This window comes from Camellia sinensis, chromosome 11, assembly GCF_055761805.1.
Source record: "Camellia sinensis isolate YWXY chromosome 11, ASM5576180v1, whole genome shotgun sequence".
Classification (NCBI taxonomy): domain Eukaryota; kingdom Viridiplantae; phylum Streptophyta; class Magnoliopsida; order Ericales; family Theaceae; genus Camellia; species Camellia sinensis.
In genome coordinates, this window is record NC_138971.1 from 178,618,446 (window position 1) to 178,635,126 (window position 16,681).

A 16,681-nucleotide genomic window follows, 5' to 3' on the forward strand; every position below is an offset into this window, starting at 1 on the left:
GGCTACCCTTTACTTTTATATGAGCGCGACCTCCCGCGGGTGGGGCGATTTGCTTGGCAGCTATTGGAGAGCCTGAGAGGTACTTTCTGTCCCCTTGATTTACATTTCTGCTTCTCATTACTTGTACATTGCACACACAGCGCACTTTTACAGTCTGTATTTTGCTCTCAGCATTTCGTACTTACATTCTGCATTGCTTTTCTCAGTTATGGGTCTATGTATACTTCCCATCATTAGCCCCAGAGCTGGAGGTGGTAGGGATTCCCGTGATCCCATACTCATTGATATTCGAGGGCCCGCACCGGCCGAGGCCTCGAGAGACCCTCCTTCGCCTGCGACAGTATTTCGACACTGTGCGACATTCAGAGGTACCTCAGAACTTTCAGTTCTTTTCATTTTCATCTTTGATTTGCTCTGTATATTCTCGATTTCTGATTGGTTTATGCATTCATCATCCGCAGATTACATGGCAGCCCTGGGTGTCCCTGGGTGATGGTCTCCGACTCCAGTATACCGGAGCATCGGACATCTCCCAGTATAGGGTCCTGCTTGAAGGGCCGGTTGGCAGGGTATGGTTCCTGGGGGAGCGCTTTCTGCGTCAAGTATGGGGGTATCTTTCTCAGGATATTCCCACAGTACCTCCAGCCAGTATGCGGACCACTGACAGACTCTCTTACTCGGAGGTAGTCGGCGCCATGCTGGGTACTGATGCTTTGCTATATATTGAGGAGGGGGACTACGCCACTTACCGTCACATATATTTGATGCCTCCATTGGCGGAAGCTCGTATCCCGATGATGAGGCCTGCCGGTATGTCATCCTCGGACCAGGCTCGGGCTCGGGCTGCAGACGCCCCTTCTACTAGCAGGGCCGGTACATCTAGAGGTGGGAGTAGACCGGTTCCTCCGGCTCCGTCGATTCATCCTCATCCCGGATGGCCAGATATGCCTACTGAGTTGATGGCGTGGCAGTATGGGGCTAGCTCTCCGACTCTGATTCCACTAGAGCCTCCGATGCCCAGTGATCGATACGCCATTGATCCGGACTCACCGCCGGTATGCTCCACTTCTTTTCATTTATCATTCAGATGTTTAGACACTCTTCTGTTCACTGATGATTATGAGCTCATTTTTGCAGCCATCGCGAGGGTACATGGAGGAGGTGGTTGGACTGGTGGCCACACTCGAGGGCATGGTCTTGCGTAGGGAGGCACAGTTGTCTGTCGCGGGCATCCAGGTACCCTTCAGTTTTCTGGCATTTATCATACTTCTGATGACATGCTGATTTCTACTGCATCGATAGACTATTTGTGTAGAGCACATCTGACACACACCCCACTTGTACACTGTATTTACATGCACCCACTTCATGTAGCCTTTGCTTGTATCTGCATCTGATGTATATATTTGGACTGATGTATTTGAATTGAACTCTTTGTTTTCAGATGCCTTCATGGTCCGGTCAGCCGCAGACCAGGCCACCTGGGCCTCATTGGGGAGCTGGGCCATCTGGGCCTTTTCAGGGGGCAGGGCCATCTCGGCCTTCCAGAGGATCCGGGCCATCTAGGCCTTTTCGAGGAGCTCGAGGGGGGCCCGTCCGCAGACGCAGGGCTCACGTTGTGGAGGTGGAGCCTGACGAGGAGGAGGAGGATGCTGAGGAGGAGGAGGCTACCGATCGTCAGTCAGAGACATCTGCTGAGGAAGGAGGCTCCGACTCAGATGATGATGATGGTGCGGAGATTGTCCCGCAGAAGAGGATGAGGAGTGCTTCTCGTTCCCGCTCCCGAGGACTTTGATGCTGCTATTTCCTGCTTTATTTTTCTTTTTGCTAGTAGTTTGTAGCACTTTGCACATTGTTAGGTAGTTTTATTTTTTTGTAAAACTTGTACCTTTGTTTGTTGTAAAGCATGATGAAATGAAATAGCTTTTGAAAAGGTGTTTGTATTTTAAACTTTTAGCATCGTATCGCATCAATTTATTTTGCACAAAAATGAAATTGAATGGGAATGCGCATTGTGTAATCACCAAGTCAGGTAGTGAACCGACGCAACAAACTAAACAACTCAACTTACTAAGATATAACAGAATCTTTAGCAAGTTTACGACTCGATAAACAAAATGCAACAACGCAAATAAACAAGACTTAAACAAAGATTGCTTAAACAGAGAGCAATGACTCAAAAACACGAAACACGTCCGCTCGACAAACAACTCGATAAGCAAAACAACAACTCGATAAACAAAACACAACAACAACAGAGTGTTCTTCTGACAATCTGGGCATCGAAACACATCCGAAACGGAGGGAGATGAAGGCTTCTGACTTTCCCGTTTCATGGAAATATTTGGAACTCTCCCTCGAGGGATAAAACAGGGCCAGGGAGATACATTGCAGCATTGCCAACCATCCCTGGGAGCCGGCCGGCCATTTTTGGTGGAGAGAGACAGCTGGCCGGCCATTTCTGAAAAAGTAAATGGCTGGCCAGCCAGAAAAAGTGGCTGGCCGGCCATTCAGTCCTGCAGCCACCAGATTTTTGACACGTGTCCCCGTGAATAGTGTTTTTCCTTCTATAAAAGTCTCAACTTCGAGAACATTCATTTCATCTTAGTTTTAGGCAAAGATGGAGGCGTTTCTCGCCGAAAATATCACATCTTGGATCTCTTCTCTAGACGGCTCGGAAAAGCTGAATTTTCGGGGTTTCGGTTTGAATGCACTATTCACGCTGAGCTGTACTCCGCTACAACTTCCTTTTCTCCATGCCGCGGCAAGGTTCTGGAATCCAGTGACGCATGTTTTTAGCTTTGGCGGCCAAGAGGTATGTCCCACTTTCGAAGATTTTCAGGTTTTGATGGAGTCTGAATGCTCTGAAGTAATCTTGCCGCAGGTCCGTTTTGGTCACGCTCAGGCTTTAGGACGGATGTGTGGGCTCACGGCGCATGACGCTCGGTCTTTGATCTGCAGTGGGGAACTGGACATCCTCGGCTTGATCCATCGTTTTTTCGACGCCGGTGACCCGCAGCAACCATTATTGGCAGGGTTTCCGGCAACACGCCCTCTGCTTATGTTTGTTGTCTCACTTTCTGCTTTCCTCGGGCTTCGGCGGGGCTAGCATTCGCTTGATTGAAGTCGCCCAAGGTTTGAGGGAAGGAAAGAGCTGTATTGCCATGACCTTGGCCGAGACACTGATGGGCTTAGATTCTGTCTATCGCCGGGAGGCGACTAGGTTTGCTGGGAGTCCACTGCTGCTGCAGGTAATGTTTCCCACCCGACCTTACATATATATTTGCTCACATCACTCGGCCCTCAGGCTCGGTTTTTCTCAAAAAACCCTTGTCTCACTTTTCTCTCATCGTACATCTCTCTGTTCTTTATTCTCTCATTTTCCATCCCTCCCCTAGGTATGGTTAATGGACAAGTTGCAGGTTGTGGACTCTTGCCCGGCCTATTCAGCTCGAGGCTACTTCTTTCGGCAGCGCCTAGTCAATGCTCTTGACGAAAGGTGGTGGTTCGATTGGATGTGCAATCTGCCCGCAGACGGCATTGCTTGGCGTTGTCCTTGGCTCAACCTCCCGGCAATGAGCTATAGTATGTCTCGCATGATTGGGATCCAATTGGTTGGTCTGACCCACTGCGTATTCTATTTTCCGTTCCGGCTCTTGCGTCAGTTTGGTCATGATCAGACTTGTCCACCGGAGGGGATTGAGTACCCAGCCGCTTTCCCGATCCGGGGGGCACAACTTGCCCGATATGCCACGGCATGGAGGACTAGAGAGCTCCTGGCCCCTGCTTCGACTTTCAGTTGCACTTTGTCCGACGAGTGCGTGGATTGGCTCAATGAGGAGGCACAAGTTGGGCCCAGCTTGGCATCAGATGTTCCGTCCAGCTCTGGGAGGGGACGCAGAGATACTTGATTCAACTATGCCCCAAATTTATTGCTTATTTAGCATTTTCAAGTTTTCATTATGAATGTACCAAAAAAGCAACCTCGATTGTAATGCAAGAGCAGGAGAACTCTATTTTGAAATCAATGAAATTGAAAGTTGTGGTACTGAAAATTTTCCGCTTTTGGTCCAAAAAAAGGTCTTAGTCGTAAAAAGATTGATCTGAACAAAGTCAACTTTTATTAAAACTTTTCAAAACTATTTTCGATGTGGATCAGAACTGGACACGCCGAAAATCTGTCACTGAGATGCACAACCCCAGATCCCTGCAACTGGAAAGTTGCCCCTAGTCTGAAGAACAATGCGGCACTCCACAGCAACGGAAAGTTGCCCCTTGTCTGAGTAACTTTGCACCGTCGCGGCAACGGAAAGTTGCCCCTAGTCTGAACAGCACTGTACCGGAGATCACGATAAATGCTGATAGATAAAGATGACTGAGATGATCAAAGTGGACAGAGTTGATCGAGGAAAAGTTTATGGCTGAACTTCGAGGTGAAGTTGCCTACGTATCCCAAAGATGGGAATCAAGCCTTACGTAGTTCAGGCTAAGGTTCACTCGAGTATTTTCACTCTCCTTTTGCGCTCTAACTTTTGCCAAGGCCGCCCTTTGCGGGTTTTCAACCTTGCGAGCTCAGTTTTTATATTTTCTATTTTTTTGTGCTCTGAATTTTGCCTAGGTCGCCCTTTCGGGTTTTCGGCCTAGCGAGCCTCTCAAGGATAGTATTTCTTCAACTTGTCCATATTGATCGGTTGTGAGAACTCCAAGCCATCTAGATCCATCAGAACCACAGCCCCACCTGACCAGATAGCTTTGATGATGTAAGGACCAGTCCAATTAGGTTTGAACTTGCCCCTTGGGTCGTGGATGGGAGCTCGGTTGTCTTTGAGCACCAAATCTCCTTCTTTCAGATTCCTAGACTTAACTTTCTTGTTGAAAGCCCGGGAAATTCTTCGTTGATAACCTTGGATGTGGTACAGTGCTTTCAGTCTTCTTTCATCAAAGAGCATGAGTTCTTCGAATCTGCTTTGCTGCCAATCTGCTTCGGCTATCTGGCATTCAGCCAATACTCGTAACGATGGAACCTCAATCTCAATGGGTAGAACAGCCTCCATTCCATAGACCAATGAATATGGAGTTGCTCCAGTAGAAGTTCTGATTGACGTCCTGTAGCCCCACAGAGCAAATGGCAGCTTGTCTGGCCAATCCCGATAGGTTTCCACCATCTTCTGTAGTATATGCTTGATATTCTTGTTGGCGGCCTCAACTGCTCCATTGGTCTGCGGCCGATATGTAGATGACTTATGGAAAGCCACATTGTATTTCTCCAACAAGTCTATCACTTCTTTCTTGAAGTGGGAACCATTATCTGAAATTATCTCGTTTGGCACCCCGTAGCGACAGATGATGTTGTTCCTGATGAACTTTGCGACATGCGACGCCTTCAACACTGCGTATGATTGGGCCTCGACCCACTTTGTGAAATAATCTATCGCTACCAGGATAAACTCATGCCCGTTTGACCCCTTCGGGGTAACAGCTCCGATCACATCAATTCCCCAGACTGAAAAAGGCCATGGTGAAGTCATGTTGTACAGTTTTGACGGCGGGATGTTCATGCGGTTTGCATGAATTTGACACTTGTGGCATCGCCGAACAAAGCTAATACAATCCTCCTCCATGGTTGACCATCAGTAGCCCTGTCTGAGGATTTTTCTGGCCAGCATTACTCCATTCATGTGTGCACCGCACTCTCCCCCATGGATGGCTTCCATCAGGCGTCTTGACTCTTCAGCTTCTACACAGAGCTTATGCATTCCCAGATGCCCCCTTTTGTACAGTTTTCCCCCGCAGATGATAAACTGAGCAGCCATTCTCCAGACAGCCCTCTTATCTTTGGCATTTGCCCCTAGTGGATATGTCTCCTTTTCCAAGAAGTTCCAGATGTCGTAATACCAAGGATTGCCGTCTTGAACCTCATCTATGGCGGAAATCGACTCGTATGTTGGCGTAAACTTTTGATCAATAATGACTGGACGCATCCGGACTCCGGACGGGATGTCTATCATAGAAGATAGAGTTGCTAATGAATCTGCAAACCTGTTGTTCTCTCTTACGAGGTGGGTGAAATTCAGCTTCTCAAACCGAGGAATTAGCAGATCCAAGGTTTGGTGGTAGATTATCATCCTTTCCTCCTTGACTTTCCAATCTCCTTTTGCTTGAGACACAACGAGGTTCGAGTCCCCAATGACGTCCACTCGTCTTGCCCTGGAATTAGGGCCCCTAATTCCAGGGCTGCTTCCAGGCCAACAATACAAGCCTCATACTCTGCTTCATTGTTGGAAACTTTGAACCGGAGCTTGAATGCTAGAGGGATACGGGAATCATCAGGCGCTATCAGCAACACCCCTATCCCATACCCATACTGGTTTGATGCTCCGTCAAAGTACATCGTCCAAGTTTCATCTTCGACGTGCAGAATGGCTTCATCTGGGAATAGATACTCAACCGCCTCATCCCCCTCAACCGGGTGGTCGGCAAGGAACTCCGCTACCGCTCTGCCTTTTACTGATTTGCGCGTTACATACTTCAAATCAAATTCGGAGAGCAACAGCAGCCAACGAGCCAGCCTACCCGTAAGTGCTGGTTTCTCGAAAAGATATTTGATGGGATCCAAACACGAAACCAACATTACAGAGTGGGCTAACAGGTAGTGCCGCAGCTTCCTGGTTGCCCATACCAAGGCCAAACAAGCCTTCTCCAGCGGTGTATAGCGGGTCTCGTAATCCAGCATCTTTTTGCTCAGATAGTATATGGCCCTTTCCACTTTGTCTTCTCACTCCTGCGCGAGCATGCAGCCCATGGTAGTCTCAGTTACCGAAAGGTACAATATCAACGGTCTCCCCGGCTCTGGTGGTGACAACACGGGTGGGTTCTGTAGATACTCTTTGATCTGCTCAAAAGCTGCTTGACATCGGCCGTCCCATTGGAATTTCTTTCCTTTCTTCAGGAGACCAAAAAGTGGTTCACAAGTCAAGGTTAATTTAGAAATAAACCGTCTTATGAATTGCACTTTACCCAGAAAGCCTCGCACCTCCTTTTCAGTCCTTGATGGTGGCATTTCTAAGATGGCCTTGATTTTGGAAGGGTCGACCTCGATGCCCCTTTGTGTAATCAGAAACCCTAACATCTTCCCTGCTGTAACACCAAACGTGCATTTCTGGGGATTCAGTCGCAGTCGAAACTCTTTGATCCTCTGAAAGAATTTTTGTAAGGCGGTGTAGTGGCCCTCTCTATCTTTGGACTTGACAATCATGTCGTCCACATACACCTCGACCTCTTTATGGATCATATCATGCAATATTGTAGTCGCTTCCCGTTGATACGTAGCTCCAGCATTTTTCAACCTGAATGGCATCACTCTATAACAATATGTCCCCCACGGGGTAGTGAACGCAGTCTTCTCCCGGTCTTCGGGTGCCATTACTATCTGATTATAGCCTGAGAAACCATCCATAAACGAAAGCAAGGCGTGTCCTGCCGTGAAATCCACCAATTCATCAATGTGTGGCAAGGGGAAGTCGTCCTTCGGACTGGCCCTGTTCAAATCTCTGAAGTCTACACAGACCCGAATTCTGCCGTCCTTCTTTGGCACCGGAACTATGTTAGCCAACCAAGTTGGATATTCAGATACCAGCAGGAACCCTGCGTCAATTTGTTTGGTGACCTCTTCCTTAATTTTGAGGGCCCAGTCCGGGCGAATCCTTCTGAGTTTCTGTTTGACAGGGCGGGCCTCGGTATCAAGAGGGATCCGGTGCTGTACAATCTCAGGATCGATTCCAGGCATGTCTTCGTAGGACCACGCGAAAACATCTTTGAAATCTTTTAATAAAGCGACTAAGCGCTCGCGCTCCTCTGAAGACAACGTGGACCCGATCTGGACCAGCCGCGGGTCCTTCTCAGTACCAACATTCACAGTAGTGATTTCATCCATTAAAGGTTTAACAAATCTTTCCTGCTCTTGATCAATTAATCGTTGCAAAACTGGGGGAATTTCTTCCTCGCTGTTTTCATCAAAATTTTGAAAATCCTGATTTAAGCAATAAATCAAAGGCACAGAAAAATACTCGGAAACCACATCCACATCATTCTCATTAAATATTTCCAAGTCGTCAGATTCCTCTGTTACAACAGACTCAAAAGAAAATGAAAAAGACGACCTAGACAGGACTGTGGCATCCGGGTTTTCACCCCCAGGAATACCGGACTCAGACTCGGTCGAGCTGGAATCTGATTCCGACGCACAAGATTCAGTAGAATCAGATTCCGGCTCACTACCTGACCCGGAACTGCTAGATAAAAAGCCTTCTTCATATTGCCAGATGAGAGAAGGTGCGATAGATGCATCCAAGATCGGCACTGGAAAGCCCGCAGCTATTTCATCTCCAATCACAGAAACCGAAGAGTTATCCCCCAAGCACTCTTGGCCGATCGGAGGATCTGATAGTAGACTCACCAGTGCTACCCCCATTTCAAGCTTTGTGCTCTCAGGATCCACTGCTTCACATTGCTCAACCTCAGTTGGTGGGTCTGTCTGCGCTTTGGCAACGTCATCCCCAGATAATTGTATGTCGAAGAAGATTTCAAAACCAGGCACGCGCTTCCCCTCCGCGTTTTGCCATGGCTCCGGGAAGCCGCAGAATGGAAAATCTTCCCCCTCCCGGACGAAGCGTCCGTTCAGGGTACCCCAGATGGGTCTGTGCATTAAATCAAATGGCTTCCCGGCCTTCTTTGCCCTGGCCCTGCCGGCCATTTCCTTTCCTTTCCTTACCCAATCCTCCTTGGTGGGCAGATAACCCAGTCCAAAGGCGTGAGGGTTGTGTGGCACTTCGGCCAACACTGAGACGCCCTTCCGGCCGCTTCTCCCTAATCCCATCCCAGGGGTATGCTTTAGCTTGTTCATGAGGTATATGGATTGTGCACTAACATACATGCCCTCATTCGCAGCCATGACATTCTGCACCACTTGAGCCTCGGCCAAAGTGAACCCCGACAAAAACACATCCTCCGTGCCGTGCTCGATCTCTAAGACGGGTGTGGACACTTCAGGCGGTGGATGGATTGATGAATTCCCAAAAACGATCGCTACCCCTTTCCCGTGAGGGTACTTTAGCATTTGATGTAGAGTGGAAGAGACTGCTTTGACCTGGTGCAACCACGGTCGCCCCAAAAGTAGGTTAAAGGTTGTGGGAACGTCCAATATATGAAATTCAATGTTGTGTTGTCCTGGACCAACCTTGGTTTGAATTTTAACAGTCCCCATCACCTCTCTGCTGGTATTATCGTATGCTCTGATCACTTGGGTGGTTGGGACGAAATCCACGGGCTTCAACCCGATCGCATATGCCGTTCTGGTTGGGCAGACATTAATTGCAGACCCGGTATCAACAAGTACCACCGGTATCCACTTATCTCTACATTCCACAGAAATATAGAGAGGTTTGTTATGGTTTGTGCCCTCAGGCGGTAGCTCCTTGTCCGAAAAGGTTAATGCCGGGAAACCTCCTCCCGGAAAAACCAGCCCAACCAGCTGTTCAGGCGTGGTGTCTATGGAGAGTTTGGACTTGTCCATAGCAGATAGAACAGCTTCTCTGTGTACTCGTGATGCCATTAGCAGTCCCCAGATGGAGATATCTGCTTGTATTTTCTTTAACTGTTTCAGCACAGCCTCATCTTCAATCTGTTTCTCCTTTTGTCTCTCCGCTTCTCTATCCTTCCCGGATGCCTCGGGTTGGTCCAGGTGTGGGGGCTTGAAGTACCGCCCACTTCTTGTCATATGATCCACTTCATCAAGGTACCAAGTATCATCCGGCTGGTTATTCCCCCAGTCTTCATCCGTGTGGGCAAGACACAAGTCGTCATCTTCCCACCACATTCCGCTGGCAGCCAACAGACACCTGTCTGGCTCCGGTCCACTCGCACCCTCAGTGCTCTCTGTCCATATGCTCGCAGCATTGTTTGTCTTCGTGCGCACAGCACTTTCAGTCCCCTCAGGGCCCTTTGCCTTCCTGGCTCTCTCAGTAGCCTCAAACTTTTCTTACTCCCGCTGCGTCAATACAGCTGTTTGTTCAATAATTCCCGTATCTGTAATGCCCATATCTCGAGCGGAATTCTTAACACCGGCGCTCTCCGGTGATACAACTTGGTTTTCGGCCATTCCGGCCACAACTGATATTTCTGCTCCTGCCGGGCTCTGTTCTGGTTGGATTTCCCCCACTGCATCCGGTTGATCTTCGAGCCATCCCGTGGCCTCCTCTGATCCCTCGTAATCATACCAATTAATCGACGCATCCCCCAGTTCCTGGTCCTCGAGAAATTGCAGGTTGACAAAATCCTCCTCGACGGTTGTCAGATTATCTGCCCATAGCCCAGATCCATCCCCCCGGATCATGCATAGCTCTCCTGTCTCTGGCAATTCTACGCCTAGCCCAATTCGGCTCGTTGATAGGATGTGCTTGCTTGGATCATAGGCTCCCCCAGCAAAATTCTGCCCAGTTTCAGATTCAACAATCTCATTTCCTCTCAAAACCTGCCCTGCTCCGTCTTCGACGGTCACCACTACCGGTTCTGGTTGGGTTTTGGAGATGTCCACCATGCACAAGAAATCAGTGCAATCGGGGAGGAACACCTCCGGCTTGGGTAGGTGGGTGGGGGTAATATAGATGCTAGGATCGTAAGATGCGACCCCAGTCTGGATAAAGTTAATTCTTTTGGGAGGAGGAGCTTGGTTATGTGGTGGGAGAGGGTTGGTGGTGACATTGGGTTTATCAGGAGGTGCGATCACTTGTTGTCAATAAGATCTTGGATCTCATGACGCAATCTGTAACAACGGTCGGTGTCATGACCATGTTGTTGGTGGTATGCACAATATTTTGATGGGTCGTATGAGGGGGGGAGTGGATTCGGTAATGGCTTTGGTTCCAGGGGTTTTAAATGATTCTTTCTGATCAGTATCCCCAGAACTTTGGTCAGAGGCATATATAGTGGGGTAAAGGTTCTTTGGCCTCGCGGTTGGAATCTGTTGGTGGCTTGTGTGTTGCTTCCGGACGCGCCGGAGAAGGGTGTGGCAGTCATGGGCCTTGGAGGGGGAGGGGGAGTGGTGGTGACCATACCAACTTCCGAGGCTCTCGTATTTGCAGCGCCACTCGGGCTCGCATTGTTGTTACGGTTAAAGGTCCTCCTCGGTTGTTCTCTGTCGTGGTCAAACAGACCTTGTTTCATTGCGTCTTCGATTTGCACCCCCATATCATGTAAATCCGCGAAAGTAGGGAAGGGGACTACAATCATTCTCAGCATCAGTTTTGGGTGGAGATTGCACACAATCATCCGGATTTGATCTTTGTCTGTGGGCCTTAAAGTCATTGTTGACGCCTTTGCCCTCCATCGGATCACAAAGTCCGAAAAAGATTCCTTGGGTTCTTGCCTTGTCGTTTCGAGATCACGAGTTGTGATCTCGATCTGAGTGTTGTATGAATATTGTGTGACGAAGGCCTCAGCCATCTCATCCCAATTCTTCTTCACTTCATCTTGTAATCCTGCGTACCAATGGGAGGCCACACCCGACAGGGTTCGGCCGAATAGTGAGAGCTTCTGTGGTCGTGTAAGGCCCATTGGCCGCAAGACATCCGCAAACAGTCGGATATGGACCATGGGGTCGCCGGTCCCGTCAAAACGGTCGATTTGTGGCATTTTGAACCTATCAGGGAGTGTTACGGCCTCCTCGGTATATCCATCTCCGATATCCGGCATAGCCTTGACCCCTTGGGATTTCTTGAAGAGCTTCTCCAATTTGCTCAATTTCAGAGCTGTATGATCGACCTCGACCTCGAATGGAGAGTCCGGGTGATTGGATGTATGGACCTTGGACAGTTGTGGTAGAAGCGGGGGCGGAGCTGGCCCCGTTGGAAGATTCGTGTCCTCTTGTACATTTTGGACATGCGGTAGGGTATTCTGGGCATTTGGGGGGGCGTTCTGAACAGTAGGTGCCTGCTCAGGTAACGGAGCCCCTGCCGGAGGAGGAATTTGTTGTGAAGTGGACGCTGTATTCTGTTGTTGCAGCCTGGTGATTAGTTCGGCCTGCTGGGCCATGATCGTGGCCTGCTGTTTGGAAAACTCCGATTGACGGGTGGCATCATCATGCATCTGTCTCATGCTCTCCTGCATCTGGCGCATTAAAGCCTCTATCCCTAGCGTATTTTGCTGATCCATCTGTCTAATTGGTATGTCAATTTCTGCAGCAGTAATTGAGACCTCAGTCCTATAGTCCTCTGATGAAGTAACCCACTGCCCTGACAACCTCTGTTCTGACACACTGCGCCTTTTTGGCTTCCTTCTTGTAACAGGGGGTAGAGAATGGAACACTGGCTGTCCGTCGATTAGATCCTCAGATTGATGGAGTCGACGACCTCGTGTCCAAGGTGCTTGGGGAATGCCTGTCGGGTTGGAAGCAATCGTGCTAAAACTGACCTAGCAAAAGATAAATAAAGCGAAAAGGAAATAAATAAACAGATAAACGGACAGCACAACAGCTTAAAATAAAATGCAAGACACACAGTCAGGCATAATCAACACACAGTCAATAAGCTGAAATACACACTGTCCTCAAACACTGATTATCATTCCTGTATTACTGTTCCTTAAAACAGAATCTGATATCCGCAGATAACTCGTTCTCAAATACTGGTTGATGCCCGCAGGCCTGATACCCATAATGCTGAACGGATGCCCGCAAGCCTGATGTTAACAATACTGAACTGATGCCCGCATGCTTGATACTCAAACTCATATACTGATCCGATGCCCGTAGGCTTGATACTGTCGATACTGAACTGAAGCCCGCAGGCTTAATGCTGACAATACTGAACTGAAGCCCGCAGGCTTGATGCCCAAACTCATATACTGATACATGCATTCCTGTAGAGACGCACTCTAAAGCACATAACAGATAAGTGAGAGCCAAAACACCCCTATGATGGGGTAGGGTTTCCCTGTCCTATTGTGTCAGGAGCTAGGGTTTCATTACGCACACAGCGGTTTCAAACAACCTATAAACGGGTAAGCAACCTGTCCTAATTTGGAATGGTCACTATGGATCCGAATATGCACTAGGTCGAATGGTCGAAGAGGGTGCCCCGGTAAAACCGGGGTTTGTGTTCCCATACTGGCAGAGCCCACAACCGGTCAGCCTTATGGTCATGCCTTGACAAGACAAGCCTCCGGCAAACCGTTCAGGAATAGCAGATGGCAAACACGGTGTCCTAGGCGCACCAATGCAAATGCAATGCAAAGAAACACACAAGTGTATTCAAAAATAGATATCATGAGTTCGAGTCAAGTTCTCTAACTCCCCAGCAGAGTCGCCAGAAACTGTAGACGTCCCCCGAATGCCCCGGGAGGGTTGAGCTCCCGTTCTGTTCATTTGGGGTCACTACAGCTCGGACTCTTGAATGTCACGGTTCCTAATCTGAACCAAAGAGTCCAAATCCGGCAAATCATTTTGAGAAACTGATTTTTGAAAAAGTAGTGCCAAACATGGACTGCTTTGCCAGATACAGAGTCGCCACCTAAATATTTTATTTTGGGAAATTTAGGAAACCCTGACTCGGTACCAAAAGGCCACGTGTCCGTCATCACCAAAGTTGCCTCGGCTCGGGAACTTGGGTACGATTGGGGAAGGTCACTTCGTGAGCACCCCCGCTCGCCCGGTCATAGACCGGCCTCTACTAACCATGATATCAATTTTTGAAAATATTGTGAGTTCTTATTCCGGTTATTAGCCTAGGTTACTATGTGATGCTCACAACATATAAATATAGACCGGGTCGCCCAAATTGGAATGAAACATTTCATGCTTGTTTTTGAAAATGGTTTGCTACCCGCAGGTAGGCTTAAAACAATTGATGTTTTATTCCAATTCAGATAACCCGACCTTCACCCACAGGCATTCAGGCAGATATATCAGATAAGCACATAGCCTCATGGTAAGCATGCTATCATGGCATTCACTCACACACATGCAAGGATGCTAAAGCATAAAGCTTACCGAGTACTCCAAGCCAAAACAGAAACTACATTAGAAATCATGTATGATCCTAAGTATACAGTAATGCCTAATGCAACACATGCAAAAATGCAAACTATAGCAGGCTCGGCTATTCTAAACATGTCATATGAAATGCTACAACTAACATGTATTCAATTTGGAATTGAAAGTACAATGCAGTTAGTATGATGCGCCGAGCCCGGTGCATGCAATACAGATGAATGATGCAAACATGCTGTCGTACTGTATGCTAATTTAAACATGCCCTAATCTAACCATCATAAGCAGGTAAATAAAAGGGAGAAAGACGTGGGGTTGGAAGACATACAACACACTCACGCACACTTATTACAGTTGTGCCCTCGCGCAGAGGGTCCGAATAAATATATAGTCCAAATATTACAGTCCCAAATAAAAGAATATTACAGTCCAAAATATTACAAAATTCTAATTAATTAAAGAATTAACTAAGAAAGCAAATAAAACTGGCGTGCAGGCCAGGGACTGCCTTGCTTCTGGTGGATGATGCATGTCCGGATTGTCTTGCGCGGAAATCCACCGGAATGCCCCAATTAGCCTCTGTTTACACCCGTTCTTGAAATGCGTGCCAAGCCCCAAAAAGTTGCTGATTCCTGATTTTGCTGCAACAGAGAGTAGGAAAGGGGCATAGCAATGTATTTGCACAGATATATGCATGTCTCGATCCTCGTGCCACCAATCACGCATACCGAGGCATGATGGCCGAGGAGTCGAAGTGCACAACTCAATATAGGATGAATGCACATGAAACTACAGCTAAAACCTAGCTCCATCATGGATAATCCGGAGTGTCGGTGACTGGGGGAATTGAGACACATTCCGTCACTCGGAGTACGAAATGTACCTCGTTTCCCCTGCCCGGGCTAACTCCTATCCCGAACACGATGCAATATGCATGATATGCATGAAATGCAACTAAGATAAAATCCTAACATGCTCAATGCTATGAAAATGAGATGCCTTGAAGTGCGTGCACTCGGGCACGCAAACCGAGAAAATGGCAGAAAGATGAAAATGAGGTGCCTCGGAATGCGTGCACACAGGCACGCAAACCGAGAAAATGATATGTGTCTCAAAATATGCGCACGCGGGCACGCAAACCGAGGCGATGATATGTGTCTCGAAATACGTGCACGCGGGCACGCAAACTGAGGCGATGATAAAATATTATAAAATGACATGGAAATGACAAATGGGCTTATACCAAGATGAGTGAGCCTCAGCCACACTCACATAGGATGCCGGCGGATAAAAATGAAGTGCCTTAAAATGCGTGCACACGGACACGCAAACCGAGGCGGTGACAAAATGTTATGAAATGACATGGAAATGACAAATGGACTTATACCAACATAAGTGAGCCTCAGCCACACTCACATAGGATGTCGACGGATAAAAAATGGAGTGCCTCGAAATGCGTGCACACGGGCACGCAAACCGAGGCAATGATGGAATGCGATGAAATGACATGAAAATGACAAATGGGCTTATACCAACATGAGTGAGCCTCAGCCACACTCACATAGGATGCCGGCGGATAAAAATGAAGTGCCTCGAAATGCGTGCACACGGGCACGCAAACCAAGGCAATGACAGAATGCGATGAAATGACATGAAAATGACAAATGGGCTTATACCAACATGAGTGAGCCTCAGCCACACTCACATAGGATGCCGGCGGATAAAAATGAGGTGCCTCGAAATGCGTGCACACGGGCACGCAAACCGAGGCAATGACGGAATGCGATGAAATGACATGAAAATGACAAATGGGCTTATACCAACATGAGTGAGCCTCAGCCACACTCACATAGGATGCCGGCGGATAAAAATGAAGTGCCTCGAAATACGTGCACACGGGCACGCAAACCGAGGCAATGACGGAATGCGATGAAATGACATGAAAATGACAAATGGGCTTATACCAACATGAGTGAGCCTCAGCCACACTCACATAGGATGCCGGCGGATAAAAATGAAGTGCCTCAAAATGCGTGCACACGGGCACGCAAACCGAGGCAATGACGGAATGCGATGAAATGACATGAAAATGACAAATGGGCTTATACCAACATGAGTGAGCCTCAGCCACACTCACATAGGATGCCGGCGGATAAAAATGAGGTGCCTCGAAATGCGATGAAATGACATGAAAATGACAAATGGGCTTATACCAACATGAGTGAGCCTCAGCCACACTCACATAGGATGCCGGCGGATAAAAAATGGAGTGCCTCGAAATGCGTGCACACGGGCACGCAAACCGAGGCAATGATGGAATGCGATGAAATGACATGAAAATGACAAATGGGCTTATACCAACATGAGTGAGCCTCAGCCACACTCACATAGGATGCCGGCGGATAAAAATGAGGTGCCTCGAAATGCGTGCACACGGGCATGCAAACCGAGGCGGTGACAAAATGTTATGAAATGACATGGAAATGACAAATGGGCTTATACCAACATGAGTGAGCCTCAGCCACACTCACATAGGATGCCGGCGGATAAAAATGAAGTGCCTCGAAATGCGTGCACACGGGCACGCAAACCGAGGCGGTGACAAAATGTTATGAAATGTGGCAAAAATGATATGCAAGC

At 48.1% G+C, this 16,681-nt stretch overlaps 1 protein-coding gene across 1 annotated transcript in view; it reads left to right on the plus strand.

Annotated features, from left to right (window-relative positions):
- Positions 1-586: 586 nt before the first annotated feature.
- LOC145802900 (uncharacterized) overlaps positions 587-16,681 on the plus strand; it is a 193,980-nt gene continuing 177,885 nt past the window's right edge. Inside the window, exons 1-3 of the mRNA XM_082895716.1 lie at positions 587-1,055; positions 1,138-1,236; positions 1,445-1,624. Coding sequence (XP_082751842.1) covers positions 651-1,055; positions 1,138-1,236; positions 1,445-1,624 — 684 coding nt within the window. The 5' untranslated portion in view covers positions 587-650. The remainder of the gene's footprint in view (positions 1,056-1,137; positions 1,237-1,444; positions 1,625-16,681) is intronic.